The sequence below is a fragment of the Gallinula chloropus genome (assembly GCF_964237585.1).
Source record: "Gallinula chloropus genome assembly, chromosome: 7".
NCBI classification, from domain to species: domain Eukaryota; kingdom Metazoa; phylum Chordata; class Aves; order Gruiformes; family Rallidae; genus Gallinula; species Gallinula chloropus.
The window spans coordinates 22,995,722-23,013,269 of NC_140092.1; the positions used below are offsets into that span (position 1 = coordinate 22,995,722).

General features: G+C 38.5%; 1 protein-coding gene across 1 annotated transcript in view; it reads right to left on the reverse strand.

The window, feature by feature from the left end:
- HTT (huntingtin) overlaps window positions 1-17,548 on the reverse strand; it is a gene marked incomplete at its 3' end in the record, with an annotated part of 75,446 nt that overhangs the window by 25,754 nt on the left and 32,144 nt on the right. The window contains exons 25-40 of the mRNA XM_084266731.1: window positions 16,604-16,755; window positions 16,003-16,205; window positions 15,086-15,212; window positions 14,424-14,551; window positions 13,613-13,723; window positions 12,984-13,061; window positions 12,119-12,342; window positions 11,465-11,543; window positions 11,167-11,328; window positions 10,215-10,270; window positions 9,317-9,465; window positions 8,552-8,688; window positions 6,300-6,416; window positions 4,359-4,481; window positions 3,531-3,769; window positions 2,266-2,408 (exon numbers count right to left, since the gene is read on the reverse strand). Of these exons, the coding sequence (XP_084122857.1) occupies window positions 2,266-2,408; window positions 3,531-3,769; window positions 4,359-4,481; window positions 6,300-6,416; window positions 8,552-8,688; window positions 9,317-9,465; window positions 10,215-10,270; window positions 11,167-11,328; window positions 11,465-11,543; window positions 12,119-12,342; window positions 12,984-13,061; window positions 13,613-13,723; window positions 14,424-14,551; window positions 15,086-15,212; window positions 16,003-16,205; window positions 16,604-16,755 (2,228 nt within the window). The remainder of the gene's footprint in view (window positions 1-2,265; window positions 2,409-3,530; window positions 3,770-4,358; window positions 4,482-6,299; window positions 6,417-8,551; window positions 8,689-9,316; window positions 9,466-10,214; window positions 10,271-11,166; window positions 11,329-11,464; window positions 11,544-12,118; window positions 12,343-12,983; window positions 13,062-13,612; window positions 13,724-14,423; window positions 14,552-15,085; window positions 15,213-16,002; window positions 16,206-16,603; window positions 16,756-17,548) is intronic.

Consider the following 17,548-nt stretch of genomic DNA (forward strand, 5'->3'; position numbering starts at 1 on the left):
TTGCCAGCAAACAGCATTAGTCCCCTTGCAGCTTCCTGCATTTGCAGTAATTGCACCATCTACTGACTTGAAAAGTCATGAAAGCTGCTACATGCTAATCTTTCACTTTCATAGAATCATAGAGTTTACTGAACTTGACAGGATCCATAAGGATCAGAGTCCAACTCCTGGCTCCACACAGGGCCAGTCAAGCCAGAGCACGTGGCTGAGTGCACTGCCCAGATGCTTCTTGAACTCAGTCCAGCTCGGTGCTGTGACCACTTCCCTAGGGAGCCTGTTCCAGTGCCCAACCACCCTCTCAGTAAAAAACCTCTTCCCAATACCCAATACCCAACCTAAACCTCCCCTGTCACAGCTTCATACTGTTCCTTTGGGTTCCTGGTCACTGAAGAATGGCTATCAGTGTTTGCCCCTTTGCTCTCCCCTCCAGGCTGAACAAACCAAGGGAGGCAAGCCTCTCCTCATAAGACTTCCCCCCCAGTCCCTTCACCATCCTTGTTGCCATCCTCTGGGCACTCTCCAATAACTGTGTGACCCTTTGTCTGTGCCTTTTATTTCTACTAGCTTCCAAAGTAGCACACTGAAAATGTTTAGAATTTCTAATCTTGTAGCTTCCTACAGGTGAATACATAGAGCCAGCAACGCTCACATTTTGAGAAAACTTATAATGGGTGATAAGTCAAAACATCCAAGCACAATAGTGGCTGAAAGTGGCATAAGACCATGACTAAGTTCTCAGACACGTAAATATTACCAAACTAGTCACTTAGTTAACTTCATGCCTAAACCTGAAAGCAAATGCTGTGACATGAAAACACAGCCCAAATGTCTGAACAACTTTCCTTCTACTCTGTTACCCTGTATCGGGTAAACACTTTACTACTTGCAGTTGATTTGTAGTCTTAGATCACAACATTCCTATAGACAATGCAATACACATGTCCCAGTGCTCTGCATGAATAAATTATTTGAATATTTAATTTTGCACAAAAAACTGCATAATTCCTGGCAAGACTCACAGTGCAGCTCAGAAGCCAGTTGCTGAAGCAGAACTAGCTGAGTCTTCCTCTTCTATTGTCCCCAGCTCCCCCTGTGGAAGAACCCTCTTCCCAGATTTCAATCACCAGCTTGATTTTCCAATTTCACTGGTCCTGGTTTGACACTGTTTAAGAACTTACTCTGAATCACCCCGGCATAAGTTAGTAGTTATAATATTAATTTTGAATGTTTCTTCATAGCAGCGATGAAGAATAATCATTAAAGCATCTATATTCTAACAGGCACATGGGAAAAGAGAACTAACACTCACTACATCCAGAGTTCTGTGCCCTTGAATCAGGCTTAAAACAAAGAAAGGAAGGTTCTGGTAACTATCACCACGTTTTGTGTCTCTTCACTCAATCCTGGAGTCTTTGCAGCAAGGACCTAGGTCTGGAGGGTTCCGTTTCTTAAACCCAAGCTCTCTTCTGACCACTCATCCACTGTGGCTGCATGAACTCTCACAACATAATTCAACTGGTTTCCCATTCACTTTTCTATGTGGTAGGTAGCTGCTGGCTGGGGCTTTACTGTCACTGAAGACTAGGAGGAGTAAAGTTACTGAAAGTTAAATCAAGGCAATGCAGAAGCTTTGAGCTTTGATACAGAAGCAGATGAAGACTTGGGAAATAAGGTTAAGGCATCAGGCTAAGGACTAAGCCATTATTAAAGTGCCAGAAATCAGGTATCTATCAGAAGGCACCTACAGCAGAATTCCCACACATGAAGAAAGGAGATCAAGACCAGCTAGCTGGAACAGTACTACCTTTCCTGCTCTTCAGGCTTTGGTTGCTTGGTTAGTGGCTTTTAGTATGTTTTTATTAATTATGACAAAGAACTTGAACCTAACTTGCATAAGTCTGAGCCAGGGGTCTGTAACTCTCTATTTTAAGCCTGCACATATCAACCAACCTCCAAACTGAGAAACAACATGAGAAATAAGAGCCATAAGTATAGGATGGTTTGTATTTTTGGACTGGAAAATTTTGGAGAGTTAAAATGAGAGATGAAAACCCACTAGTTACATTTTGTTCCATGCAGATAGAAGAAATGTGAAAGACATGCCCTGGTGCATGAGCACAAAGTTTGGGAGGTTCTTTATACCAAGTAGGACAGAATGTCTTCAGCACCTACATACTACTTATCAGTAGTTCACCACATTCAACAGTCGTCTCAGAACTGAAAGTCACCCTGCCCACTGCATGCTAAAACACAAGGCAGTATTACCTGATTTGAAGATATGTATCAAGCACATAAGTAGTGTCCCCAACTCTTGGCAGTAGAAAGTATGCTGCTGCTCATTCATGTCCACTTTCAATTGTTTGGTAACAATATCTTCCAGTAGAATGCCAACCAGTTGCAATAAGAACCTTGAAAAAACACGCATACGATCAACAGAAAAACTATCAACACAATACCCTGCAGAATGAGGCTTGCTTATGAAACTCAGGTAAATTTGAAAAATAAAATATGCAGTCCTTGTCCATTCAACCCACAGAGGTTACCAAATTAAATACTACAGAACAGGTTGACCTGAAACACGTATGATGCTATAGGTATGGAGAGAGAATCACAAGCCCTTCAATAATTACATACTGGATCTGGGTTACCTATTCATCAGCTAAAGTCATGACAGCATGCATACACTAGCCCACCTCACTTACGCTGCACACACTGAAAAAAGGGCATTTGAAGAAAGCCATCCTTGCTCCTGGCCATAACTGTTCCTCAACTCACTCCTGCTGAGTGACTCTAAGTCACACTAAAGGAGTCCTCAACCCATCACCTTTCTTGTGAGTTGAAAGAAATTAAACAGGATTTCTTACCAATCTAAAGTTCCCCACTTGAGCATAAAGTTGTTCTTTTTGTAATCAAACAGCTATTTCAAATGCTTCCCATCACATTAAAGCATAATGCCTTAATGACAAACATTACATCAACATAATATCCTTACCACCTCTCCACACTTTTGACAAGTTTGCTGCTCTCTGATGACATCAGCATGGGAAACTGACTACACAAAGCTACATCTTTAACAGCAGGAAATAAAGATCAGGACTACCTTAATAGATTTGAATCCATCTACTGCCAAGATTCTAGTACAGAACCTGGACTTCTAAGGGGATGACTCACCTTTCAGACTCCACACAGGGCAGAAGGACAAGGTTAACCAGTTCAATTTTTGAGCCCAATTTTAACATAGCCACGATTCACCCATTTTAACAGCTCCACCAGGTTCTTCACTTGGCTCAAGAAGATGTATCAGAAAAGAACAGTTTAAAGTTCCTACTACAATTTGCTCAACTCATTCCTCTGTTGTCCATCTCATTATTCCTTCCTCCACACACTCCTCCCATATCCACATATCCACTTATTAATAGACTTCATCCCTATTAGATAATAGTTCTGTACTTAAGTATATATTGCATAATATAATTGTGATTTCTCAGAAGTCCTAATGTTTCCTTTAAGCTATTCAAAAGGCAACATACCTAGAAAATGTCTCTTCAGGCAGGTATTTAGCCTGTTTAACCTCAGCATGATCCTCTGGTGCAGCTATGTTATTTTCTCCACATCTCAGTCTGTTAATTGCTTGACATGAAATCAAGTACGGCGAGAAGGAAAGCTCTTGTATACGGGACAGAACTATGTCTTCTGTTGACTGTGAAATCAGAACTCTAAGGATGGCTAAAATTCCAGAAATCCATAGCTGGACAGTGCTCACTGATGCCTGACACAAACCCAAAGAAACAAGATTATTAACATACGAAATAAGGTTGACAGTTACCATGAGAATCATGTTTTGGAAGACTTCTATAGAGGTTACTTCCTGCTTGCTCCAAATCTCAAATAGGTGTGAGTTTACGCAACAGTTAATAAAAAAAAATAACTTCAAAAGTATTCAACACAGGACTGGAATACATTTGGCATTTCTAAAGCAAATCTTAAAAAAAACCCCACCAAAACCACACAGTCAACTATAAAAACAGCACATGTACTTGCAGAAGAAAAAAGTTATTATTACAGCATGATTCTCTATCTTCTTGATCCTCAAAATAAAAAAATTAAAAAGTAGTCAAATAGTCTGTAAGTAGGATGTTCCTGCATAAAGTGTTCCTAGCTGGTAAATCTTATTAGTTCTGATGAATTCTTTCCTAAGACCTCCTGCAGTTACTTTAACACCACACTGCAAAGTATGAAAGAGAAGTACACGGTGCTTTGTATCGCATGAAAGACACCAGATTTTCTCTTGCCTGGAAACACTTTTACTGCTTAGTTAGAAACACTTCACCTGCTTTAGCAGGCTCCCATTTCCTTACCATTGTTTTAGGAGTAACAAACATACTCCTTAAAAGCATGTCCACAGGGCGAAGGGATGAAGGAGCCAAAATTTCAAACAAAGTGTTCAGTACTCCAAGAGCATCGTGAGAGTCTATGTGCATCTGTAAGAAAAACACCAAATTAATTTGCAGTTAACCACTAAAGGCAACCACAACACAAAATTACTATTTCATGTCTTAAATATTTCCATGACAACCCGTGTGTAATAAAACTGTCCTTTCCAGTACAAAATTTAGAGCAACCAAAAATCTATGAAAGGTAAATTAAAGTTTCTTGCAGGCCTTCCTACACAGAAGGTTTGAGAACATGGACAAGAATTTCTCTTATGAAATTCAATCTATATATCACATATATTTTATTAAGAGAAATATGCCATATTCAGAGAATGAGAGCTAAAGCCTCTATGTCAAAATCTAAACATTTTCTCCCCCCTGCACATCCTACTAGGCATATTCATATACAGCAACACTGGTCATGAATAAACTTAAGTAGATAACCAGGAGAAAAAAGTATTGCTGATCAGATAACTGAACAGCTAAAAGAGCAGTACACAAGAGCAACAGAGTAGGATACTTTACTTGATCAGCTTTTTAGCTAAATTATAAAAGCAACTGCAAAAAGCAGAGGGCTGGGTTCAAAATCTAGAGGACTATCTTGCTTAAGTGATTTGATAGTTGGGCACGTGCACAGATTCATACAAAACAATTCCAAATTTCCAGCACTTTAGCTTTGCTCAAAACCAGTTGTGTAATCTGCAATACTGTCTGCTCCCCTCTGCCCCCCAACCCATAAGATTTCCTCATGGGAACAGATCTGGGTTAAGACATCAAGGGCACATTTTCACTAAGTTTACTTTTTATTCTTGAAGGAAGTGTTCCTAATTCCAGCAAAGCAGTAACAAAGACACATCCTCTGCTGCTTAGAAAGCAGCACTGAAAAATCTTTCTCTGAAGAGGAGCCTTTTTTAATTCCCAGGTAGAAAGGGCCAACTCTCCTTCGCCAATGTGCAGTCTAGTAAGGGACACATGAGCAAACTGGAAGGAGTTCAGCAGAAAGCCACACAGATAGTTACAGGCTTGCAAAATCTGTTGTACAAGGGGCAGCTGAGATTGTTCAGCCTGGAGAACACTCAGGGGGATCTTTATCAATGTGTACAAGTATCTGACCAGGGGAAGCAGGATTAGGAGACAACAGAAGCACAGAAGAGTGAGCCAGAATATTTTCAGTGGTATCCAATACCAGGATGAAAGGCAATAGGCACAGCTTGAAATACAGGAAGTTACACTTAAATGCAGATTTCATTCATTTATTTAGTTGTTTTCTGCCTGTGAGGATGCTTAGACACTGGAAGAAAGTTATGGAGGCTCCATCATTGGAGACCAGTTTGACTGGACATGGCCCTAAGTAACCTGTTCCAGCAGATGCTGCTTTGAGGAGAAAACAGTATCTAGATGTCCATTTCAGCCTCAACTACTCCATGATTCTGTGATTTATGAATGCAGTTTCAGTCAATGTCTTCTCATTCACCTCACCAAGAAAAAACGCAATTAGATCCATTGCAGTCACAAAAAGAGAATTTATACATTCTATGAACATGGGAGAATCTTCAGACCATTTAGTAAGTGCTGTGATGTAATGATGTATGTAAGAAGGAGAATGAGCTTCCTCTGGAAACAGCTTGAAAGATACTGCACGTACTTTGTGGATATAAATATGATTGTCATCATTTCAAAGACTCAGTTTAGTAGTGTTTGGGTTTAGGATTTCCCCCCCCAGATATGGGAACCACACTTAGAAGAAAATGTCTTCATTTAAAAAAAACAACCCAAAAACCCAAAACCCAAGCCAGGCCATTACTGATAGAAACATTATAACAATTATATTAGCTGTTCTGTAGATTAAAAGACGCCTGGAATAACCTGTTGTTTCGCAAGCATTGGCAGAATGAAGTCAGCTATTTGCCGGGACAATCTTTTCCATTTGTCTTCGTTTTCTTTATGACACTGTTGCAATACCAAGATGAACATTTCTAGCACCTGAGGAAAAGCCCAAAAGAATGCAAGTAAACCCCCACGCTCACAGGAAACATTTAAAGTAATACCATAGTGCAAAAATAGTAAGTGTTTAATTCATTTGCCAAAAAAACAAGAACACCACATACATGACAATCACAACATTAAAAAAAAAACCACAAAACATTTTCAGGTTAAAAGCTTGTTCTTAGTTATGACATTGTAAAAAATAAAATTTCCAGTTCCTTTTATAACTGAGGAAAAAAACGTGCCTTCTTGGTCCTTCTTAAATGGGATTTGTCAAAAGACTACTCAACTGGGAAAAGGATGGTGAATCTAAACACCGCATCGCACACTCAAAAAAAGGAGGAATGAAAAGAGCAATTTCCCGCATGTATGTTCTCTCTTTACCTGAGCTCAGATACTTTAAATTTTGTTAAGGAAACAGATTTTTCTTGGAGCTCATTCACCTGAGATATGTCACCTTCATATAAAATTTTACAGGGCAGCATATAAAAGAACACACCACCGGCAAGGATCCTTCTAGTAGCTGGATGCGTTATTAGTTTGAGGGTTACAGAGACTGTACTTTCAATGACAGACAGGCCAAAGACACAGCAAGTAGGAATATTATGGGCTAGGAAACAGGACAGAAGAAACCAGTTCAGAAAACCCATTACAGCACTTGTGAAAGAAATTCAAGTGGTTCAGATTCAGAAACACAACCAATTAAGAAAAAAAGAGGAAAATAACAACCAGATTACTTTCTTCTCAAAAAGCTTTCCTGTGAGAGAGGAGATTAGAGCAATTCTGGGCTGAATGACTTCAACTGTGGAGCTCCATGGACAGCAGCTACAGTTGTAACAAAAAAAAAAAGTGAGAGGCTGCAGCTCTTTGAGCCTCCCAAATTACAGGGACAACACCACTGCAGAAGGTCCCAGCCACAGCCAAAGAACAGAACTGCCCATGGGCTAGTCTACCCTCCCCATTTACTCTGCACCAGCTGAAACCACATCTGGAGTCCCACATCCAGTTCTGGGTTTCTCGGTTCAGGACAGACAGGCAACTACTGCAGAGTCCAACAGAGGGCTATGAAGATGATTGGGGCACTGGAGCAACCCATACTGCACCAGCAGAACAGGACAGAGTAAGCACTACAAATGGGATGGTGTGGGAAGAGCAGCACAGGGGTGGTTTTTAATAGGTTAAGCGTGTCAGAAGGAGATCTGCTAGCAACTGCAGTGCTTTATGTAACACAGTTATTCACTACTGCACATCATGTGTCTACAGAGTGTCATTTCATACAGTTATATTAGTCATTTCATGATTATAAAACTACAAATTCAAAAGAAAATGTGGATATACAAAATTACCCCAATCTGAACATGCAGTTCTAACAAATTATTTTGACAAGATGTACTGCCTTTTCCCAACTATTCTCAGAAAATACATCTCTTACATTAGCATACACTAGAATTGCGTTTTCACAAGATGAAAGGAAAAGCACATTAAGTTTGTTAAGCACCTGAATAACCAGTAAGATCCCATGTTAATTATATTACTTCTCTTAAAATTACTTTTATCTTTTTCTTTTCAACAAGTGTACTGAAGGAAGTATTTCCTATTCTCCTATGAGGGAGAAATACAGTTTCCAGACCCATGAGGCAAGAGGCAAAGTAACTGTGTGATTACCAGTTTCCTTACTTTATTCAATACTTTGTATTTTAAAGCATCAGTGAAGATATTGCTATATACAGCATGACCTAAATCACCTCTATGGAGCATGTTTCCTACTTGTAATCCTCTCCTCTGCTTCTACCTCCATTCTTTTAAGTTTTTTGAATCTAATTTTATTATAGCTCTTCCACTAACCCAGACTGCGAGCGTAACTGGAGCTTTTCAGTGCGTTGTTACTTAGGCTTGACTACAAAATCCCACTGATATGTTATTTGACTTGAAATACTGATTTGTAGTAGAGAACCTATCCCCTACACCCAAAAGTCTCTGCATACTCTCTCTAAGCAAAGATTACACACACAGTCCAGCTATTCAAGTTTTGTATAAAAGTCAGTAGCATTGCTTTGACTGCTAAAAGTGCTTCAGGCAATATTAACATTTTATAGACCATGAATAGCAACAATTGACCCTCCTCCTCTTACCTGGTGGTACTGAATAAGCCTCAGCAGCATTGACACTACTACCTCTTTTTGTGTTTCCAACTCTTTTCCAGCATCAGCTTTATTTGTTCCTCTTAACACAAAGAGATCATGAACTATGGGTTGCAGAGCTGGTATTGCTGAAATGAGATTTGGGGTTTTTTAGCATGAGATGAGGAGACAAGTCACTCTTCAAGAGTCTTCTCTTGTCTAACAGTTCAGCTACTGAAAGCAAACTGTACTTCAGTTTATTAAAGGTTTCACACATGCCTGATTTAAAAAAAAACCCAACACAATAAAACTACAAAACCAAACCCCAAACTTGGACATAATTATGTCTACCTCTTTACTTCTAGTAGAAAATTTGCCCAGTCTCAGCTGAAATAGATATTCCTTTAAAATATTTCTCAGTGGAATCACTAGCAAATATGAGATGCTTCTACTTAAAGGCTGAAAGTGGAAAGAAAGGGGAAGGAGGCTAAAAATTAAAATCAAAGCATTTGAAGTGCCACTTGGTTGCAAACTCAATACCTAATGTTTCAAATAAAAGCTTGGTTGCTGTTACGTACAACGCAAAATATGGGGTGGCAGCATTAGCAGGGTACAATGAGCTTCCTGAAGTAACTGAGATTTATTTAATCTATTAAAAAATTAAAAACTAGTGTCTTCTCAATCAGTATGACTGCAGTTTTCTATAGCTTAGCACTCCATACTGGGTTTATAGCTGAACTATGACTAAGTGTTGATGCTTTTCTGTTTTTTAATTACCATGTGTAACAGCTTTCCTCCCGCTGGCCATGATACCATCACACAGCTGAATGATCTTAGGAATCCCGATTATCTGTTTGGAATGATACCGCTCATAAGACAGCAACACCAGGAAAAAGAAGATATTAGGAATAATTGCTTCAGACTCCCTGAAAAAAAAAAGTTTAAAAAGTGTCAAATTTGAATTGCACACCTCTGTTCAGTAAAGGTTAGTATTGTAACAGTAAGACTTTTTAAAATATGTGTCATTCTGCTTTCATAACCTATTTCCATAATTTCTGTTCCCTTCCCCCCAAAGGATTTGAGCTTTGACCATTACACAGTTACTAATGTACTATCTAGTGGACATGACATACATTGGACTTTATGTAGAAGACTCAGCAAAACACCCATTTATCTCTTTATACAAACTCAAGTATGAGAAAAAAGGTAAGTATCTGACAAAAATTCCACTGCATTGCTTATGATCTATTAGGTACTATACAAAATGGACCAGGTGATCAGAACACAAATGGATTCACGCTGAGTCCACACTAGGAAGAAGTTGCTGTCCCTTCAGCAACTGAATCTGAGCAACAAATTGCGGATTCCTGAAAGCACAGCTCAAGAGGAAAGGCCCAAAGGAATGGTTTTACAATACCAAATGGACCAACGCCACAACATAACCTCAGCATGTTGTTGTTTGGGGTTTTTTCCATACTACTTCCCAACTTCTCCAGCCATGTGGAACCTAAATCATCTAAAAGGGCTACCACTGCAGCCAGAGAATAAACAAACATATGGTGCAGAATATAACGCTGCTTTTCCTCATGAGGCAGAAATAACCAGCAAAACTGATTACTACATGCTTAACAGTTGTAAACCAGCACTGTTCAAAGGATCTTTGCAAATTTCATACCTGAATTGTCCTACTTCAATGTACTCAAACTGCTTCAGCACAAATCCAATAAACACCTAAAGAGAGAACAAAACGTACAACAGAGACATTAATTCTCATTTGAAGTCATTTTGTCTGAGTTACAAAAGTGCAGGTTTTCAAAGGAGAAAGGAAAGACACTGAAAATTATTTCTACTTAGTTCGCTCTAAGATGTTATGAAGCATTCCCTCTGCACTTAAAAATGATCTTGAAAATCTTGTTGATAATACAGCTTATTATGGTTTGCATGAACTTAATGCTGTATTTTACCTACGGTCTCTGTATTTTTAAGTGTAACTCCCTCACTCATCTAACACATACTATTTGAAGCGTTACAGAGAAGAAGAATCTAACTCTAAACCTAGAAAAAAAATCAAAAGTATTCATACAATGAAGAGATTGATCTGTGTACAAACTTAGGAGGAACTGCAACTCATACTAGTTTATAAACCCAAAAACATTGTAGTAAATAAAACATTTCAATTTTTTTAATTAACTGTTTTTACAAACAACCACAGAGACTACCATGCCACTACCTTTCCCCTGCCATTAAAATCAAGTAATGTTTGCCAACCGTGATGCTCCCCATCAGTCACACAGCAGTCCATACTACCAGTATGGAAAGAAGTATTTTGTTTGTAAGAGAAGTTTTAACAACACTGATTCTGTTGTCCACATCATCTTATTCCTAGAGTCACTCTGATGAACAGTTCTTAAATAGTTGTTGTAGAGCTTAGACAGTGATTTATTTCAACAGAAAACCAGAAATCTGAAGCTCTTTGTGGTTGGAGGGGGAGATTGAGTCTCACCCCCATTCAAGTCTTTGTTCTCACATACAATACAATTAATTGTTTTGAGTATTTTTTGCTGTGAACATCAAGCCTGCTGGCGAGACCCCTGTACCAGAGATTGCAAAAATGGTGCGGTACCAACCTGATCTGAATCCAGAAGGCAGTAGTTAACTCGTAGCTGAACCAGTTGAGCAAGCAAGTCTAGAACCTGTCTCTGCAGCTGTACTGATGTTGTTGTGGTATATTGTTTCAGTGCTTTTATGACAAGGGGTTCAAATAGGCGAATGTGACTGTGAATAGCATTCTGTAATAGAGAGATTTTAATGTAATCCAGTATCTGAACTGGTCACCGATTCAAAACCAAATTACATTTTACAAGGAGGAAAAAAATGTTTTAAGCCTAAAGTACAGGTCTTTAAGGAGCACACAGATACAAGTACCTTATCAGCACGGTGTTTTGCTGCACTGGTAATGCTAGTTTTCAGCTGTGTAGAAACTTTTTGCAGTACATCAAACCATCTGTGATGAAAACAAAATAACCCCACACACACATTAAAAAAAAATGGAGGGACCAACACACTCTCCTTAAATGCATATTGTTTTACTAACTACTTCAAGAATCTTAGTAAAACAAAAGAGCAACGGAGACAATCTACAGCATACCTCAATCGTATCAAATAGATTTATGGACAAACACCTAGTAGAGAAAGAGTTTCTAGTCTTTGCTTAGTCATCCCTCTGCCTTCCCTTTAGGTCTACTATCTGCTATCATTAGCAAATGCATTAAATAGTTTTGAATACAAGCATTTAGAAGCTTGAAGCTTTCGAAAAAAAACCCTTAAGTGATACCCATTTTAATGATATAACTTTGATTTGAAAAAACAAATTTACTGATAATCAATACAGTGTTGCAATCAGGATGTCACTCCAAGAAAAATGACTCTGCTGCCGTCTACAAGAAACAAGTTATTTGAAATTACAATATTGCGTACTAGCTTCCCTGTCATATTTGCATTTATAAAAAGAACCAAAACTAAACAAAAACCCCATGTTCTAGGTCATGTTAACATTATATCATAAGGGAAAAAAGTTACCCTGAAGCATCGTGTTCCTGCTCAGCCTGAACCATGTTCCTTAGACTGGCATCAGCAAGGGCCTGGGTAAAATGTGTATATGGTGCCATGAAGCAATAATGATAGAGACCAGGTCTCAAATTGGAAGAACCTAAGCGCTGAGCTTTGCCTTGAGCTTTGTTTGGGTTTGAAGACAAGCCATCGTACTGAGAAGCCAGATTTGTCCCAAACAACGTCTTCAACAGCTAAGAAAGATAATTGGAAAGAGAAGAATTAACTTCTTAGGGAAAAAAAATCACCAAAACCCACCCTGACTCCTCATCCTTCCAAAAGATTTAAGAGGAAAGGTCAAAGTGCAAACTGGATCATACAGTCAAATACAAGATGACACAAGAAAGCTGGGAAAAAGAAACAATCCACGCTCACGCAAAAAGATATTATTGTTTTTGTAACAAACTGTTTTCATGTGACAACTCTACTAAAGCTTTCCTCCCAATAAGATTCAGCTTTGGGGACTTGAATCCAAATGTTTAACTGGAAGTCTGCGAGAAATTAATCAGTAAGGCATTTCTTGGCTTTTTGAGTTTCTGATAGAGTCAACTGGCTACAGAACACATTTGGGAAGGTAGGAAACAAACTTGTTATCTGAGCAGTAATAAAAATAGTTTCTTGAATTGGAAAGCAGGTCAACAAGAAACTACATTATTCACATGGTACCAAGTTTCAGAACAAGTTGTGAAAAACAAAGAAAACACGCTGTTTGTTCTACCTGGGCTAGTTTCCCACACTACTTCCCTTAAAAGAATGGCCAGTCTTAGTATCCACTTGAGAACCACAGGACATCAGGATTAACCTCCCAAATGACAAAGAAAAATCATGTCCTTACCTGCTGTACACACACTGTTGCCATTGTTGGTTCTCTGTTGAAACATGATTTTAGGTATCCCAGAATTTCTTCTACACACTAGAAAAGCAGAAAAACAGGTGCAAGTAGTTGAATTGTTCTTCATTACATAAAGCATTACTATCAAAATTTGACAACGGCACAGGTTATATTTTACTAAGTAAAACGACACTAATCGAAGGAAAGTTGTGGAAGCATATAAAGAAAGAAAAATGCAACATCTGCCTCCTAGTCTTAAAGTAGCACAATGCCTAGCACCACAGTAAGGAGAAACAGCAAGTCACAGTAAGAAGGTATACTGCTCTCCATTTTGTCTATTTCACAAAAGTACACTGAAACACATTAATACAGTAAGAATGACTAAAAGCAAACCAATTTTGCTGGAAAGTAAAATCTCCACATGAAATTTAAGCAGTGAAAAAATTAGTCTAGTTTTCAACAGCAGCAATTTAACCTGGAAAGTCTACTTTTACTCAGCGTTGGGGCAGTACAGCATTTCAAGGACTACCATCTCTCCCTCTCCACAAAATCAATGATATGTTTTTTTCCAGAAGGGCCACAGATAGACAACTTAACTAATAAAGAAAAAAAAATATACACAAATCATCTACCTTTCCAATGTCTTGGAGAGTAGCAAGTTCCAAGATTTGAGACAGAACATCTAAGGCAGACCGTAAGAAACATCCAAACTTTTCATTACTGTTCTGGAGATCCAAAGTAACCTAGTCCCAGAAAGTAAAACCATAATTACTTGACAAGGAGACAAAAATTCCAGAAAGTAGCTGTTGACAAAAAAATTATCTTTTGCCTAAAATTTCAGCATAGTAAACCAAAACCAACAACAGCTTAGACTCCCTTATGAACTGCTGGAAACATAGGACTTCATTTTGATTAAGAAAGGGATCTTCCAGTTTCAGGAAATTACAGCCTCTGGGAAGGCCTAGGATGTTGCCAAGTAATGGAGAAGGAATAAATTATTTCTCAGAAATCCAGTAGGTGTCATAAGAATATGCCCTCTGAAGGATACACATCAGACCACCAAGTGCCTAGGGAACACATCTTCTATCACCTGAACTAATGAGGAACAAGCTTACCCATCCTGGAATAAACTACAGAGAGGACAGACACTGGGATACATTCAGGATTGCAAAGACGACAAAGGGTCACTTGTTTCTCTGCTGTTGCTAATACCGGTAGCAAGTTTAAGTGAACAATGCCTATTGGGAGGGGGGGTGTGGGGAGGTGTGTGGTGTGGTGTGTTTGGTAGGTTTTTTTGGTTTTATTGGTGGTGCCTGTAGTTTTTTTCAATAGTTTTCTGTAAATAAATTGTGAGTCTCAATACCAGCAGAGCCTTATTTTAAAAGAAACACAAAATGACTGCCCAACCACATTCTGATTCAATCAAACAATACCATGCAGTACCTTGTAATTAGCATGGGTTGCTTTCAAGACATCATATAACTTCAGATATGATGGAAGATGATAAAAGCTTCCTACTGAAGATGATTTACTTGTTGGAACAGGCCCAGTAGCATCAGTTTGCCTAGGAGCTTAAAAATATATCATGGTTTAGAACAACATACTTTTTCTAGGGTGCTCGTGACATATATACTCAATATCATTTACTGTATCCCAATTATTCAATCTGCAAGTCTATTTTAAATTTCAAAAACACATGCTGTACAACTAGAAAATCAACTAGCATTCCAAGAAAATAGACATCTGAGGTAAGAGAAACTGCTGCCAAAAGATACAAAGCTTCTTTTAAGTAAAATACACCCAAAAATCTCTTCTTAATTTTTGTCAATAGCTGAGTGTATTCAGAAAAACAGTAAGGAAGAGGATTCAGAAATACCTTGCCTCTAAAAAGTACAGTTAATTTTCAAAATTACCAAAAAGGAAGAAGTAAAGAAGTCTCTACCCACAGCTGCCTTTCCTGCAATGCAGTACTGTAAAAAAACTTCTCACAGTAGGTCTACCAGCCCTTTAACTACAGCTTCAAAAAAAACAAGTTACTCAGCTTTATTTCTTCTATGGCATAACCACACGTAGGTGGGAGGGATAACTGCAGTAAGTGTGCTCACCTGGACTAGCTTCACCACCCTTTTTAGGGCTCATTGGCACAGCTGCCTGTTCCACAGACTCCCTTTCTTTCCCCTTTCTCCGAATGGGACTAAGAGAAGGCGGGTTTGTGAGGGAAGGCAACGTCGCCTAGAATTAAAAGAATCTTTATTAGTTTTAAATGCACAAATGGCTTTTCTTCTTCTACAAAAATACAAGCATATTCATCCTTTGTTTAAACTCTCCTTTATTTGACTGTCAATTAAATTAAAATGTCTCAACTCTCAGGTTCAGGACATGAATTCCTCGAGTGAAAAGGAAGTTTAATATATTCCCTAGTTTCCTTCTCAACTTCAGCATAAGCCAATGAGAGGGAATTACAGCTCAATGACTAAAGTTTCTTCTTGATTCTAGACAACGGAGTGTCAAAATAATATTTTCACATTTTAAAAATATCCTAATAACATTGCCTTAAAGTCACTAAATCAGTCTCAAAATACAGATGCCTCAAAACAAAATCCCAAAGCCAGAAGTACCTAACATGAGCTGCTTAAGAAGTCAAAATATTTTTCAGGATATTCAAAAGAAGAGTTATTTTAAGCCCCCAAAGGAGCTCAGTGCCTAACAGCCAGCTAACCAGCCCAAAAGACAACAGAAGCTTGCCTGAGTATGAAATCCAACACTCAATTTACAATCCACGCTCCTCACCAGGAATAAAAGGCTCAAAATTTATGGTAGTATTACAACCACTGCAGATGCAAGCAAGAATCTGTTACACAGGACAATATGCACATTCTGTTCACATGACTTGCTCTCCTAAATGTAGTGGGGTCATATTATAGGTAACTACGTAGTATCTTCATATCTACTGGAAAACGTGGAGACTTGAAAAGGTCCCAACAGTATTTAAATCACACACTTACCTATTTTTAACACATACCTTCACTGCTGGGCCAGGAGCAACATCATCCATTACATGTGCACAAATATTAATGACCTTCAGCAGGTGAGAAAAGAGCTGTTCTACTAAAGTAACAAGAGTTCGATCTGCCAGAGCTGGCCAGGGCTCCTCCTGCTTTGCAGCACTTTGGTTGGAATCTTCTTCAGCACTCCAGGGATTCTTCAAGCACTTGGGAGCACATGCTGCAACAAGAATCAGATCACTTAAAGGAGAAGATAAAAACTGGGAATTAGGTATCAGAGAATTTTAGTGGCATATCATATCTATATGAACAGAAATTCGAATGGGAAACATGAGCCTGTATGTTCAAAATCAGCAGTAGGTGCATATTTTGAAACAACAGTAAGTGTTACGGATTGTATTGAGCCTTCACTACTCACAGTGCACATTCACTCTGGCAACTAGAGGAGATTTGCACTATCTTTTCAAACCACCTGGGTGCAAGAAGTGCCGCCTTTGTTTCTTCTCATCAATCTTGCAAGTATTTTGTGGCATGCAATCAGAATAGGGTGAGATACAGGCCTTCTGATGCCAATAGTAAAAACACCAGGACAATCTGACTTTTCTTGCTCTGCCCTACCTGCAAGCAAGTTTCCAGTCAAAATCAAAGCATCCTGATGCGCAGAAAGGTCCAGTGGGAACCACGCTGATGAAAGGAGAGACAGGATCATGCCAGCCATTCCAATGGTGCAGCCCTTCTGAGCTTCATCTGAAGGACTTGGCTGAGAAACACTGGAAGTTTAATTTTGGAATGTCATAACTTTTTTCTCCTCTTTCGGTAAGTTTAAAGTCTTAAGAACAGTAACAGTTAAGCAGACTGCTAATCAGAAAAAAAAAATCAGTACTACAGAAAAACACATTTAACACTCAAGTAGGACCTTCAATATTGGCAACTGAGACCCTAAAATACATAGTATTTCTGAAAAGTCATTAACTTTTCCTTTCTAATAGCAAAGAACAGATCTGCTAGTGACATCTACTGATAAACTGCAGAATCCTTTATTTAATTGCAAATCAGTATGTTCCTGAACTATCTCCAGTTAAAGGTCTTGTGCATATGCAAGGCAGGGATGGGATGCAAGCTGTAGCAATGTAACAAGATATTGTTTTAAAGTGGCAAGAATTTTTGTTAGAGCACTGTGTGAATTACACAAGTCTTTTCTAAGCTGTAAGACCTGCACAGTATTACTGAATTTCTTTCTGGAAAAGACTTTATGCAGCCTCTACATAAAGGGATTATTTCAAGATACTTTTAAATGAAAAAAATCTTCTGGTGTACTCATTCTGATGTAAAACAACTAGAGAAACTTCAGAAAATAAAGTTTTCCCTAAGCATAGCTATTATTTTGACAAAGCTACACAGGTACTTATATTACCTTTTAAAATTTCATATGCAAGGGTTGTTTACTTTACATACTGTTAGAAACCCAGAAATTAATCCATGTTAAGTTGTACAGAGTTGCAATGCAGCAATTCTAATAGCTTTTTAATCGTAAGAACAGCAGTATTTAAGACAGAAGGTTTT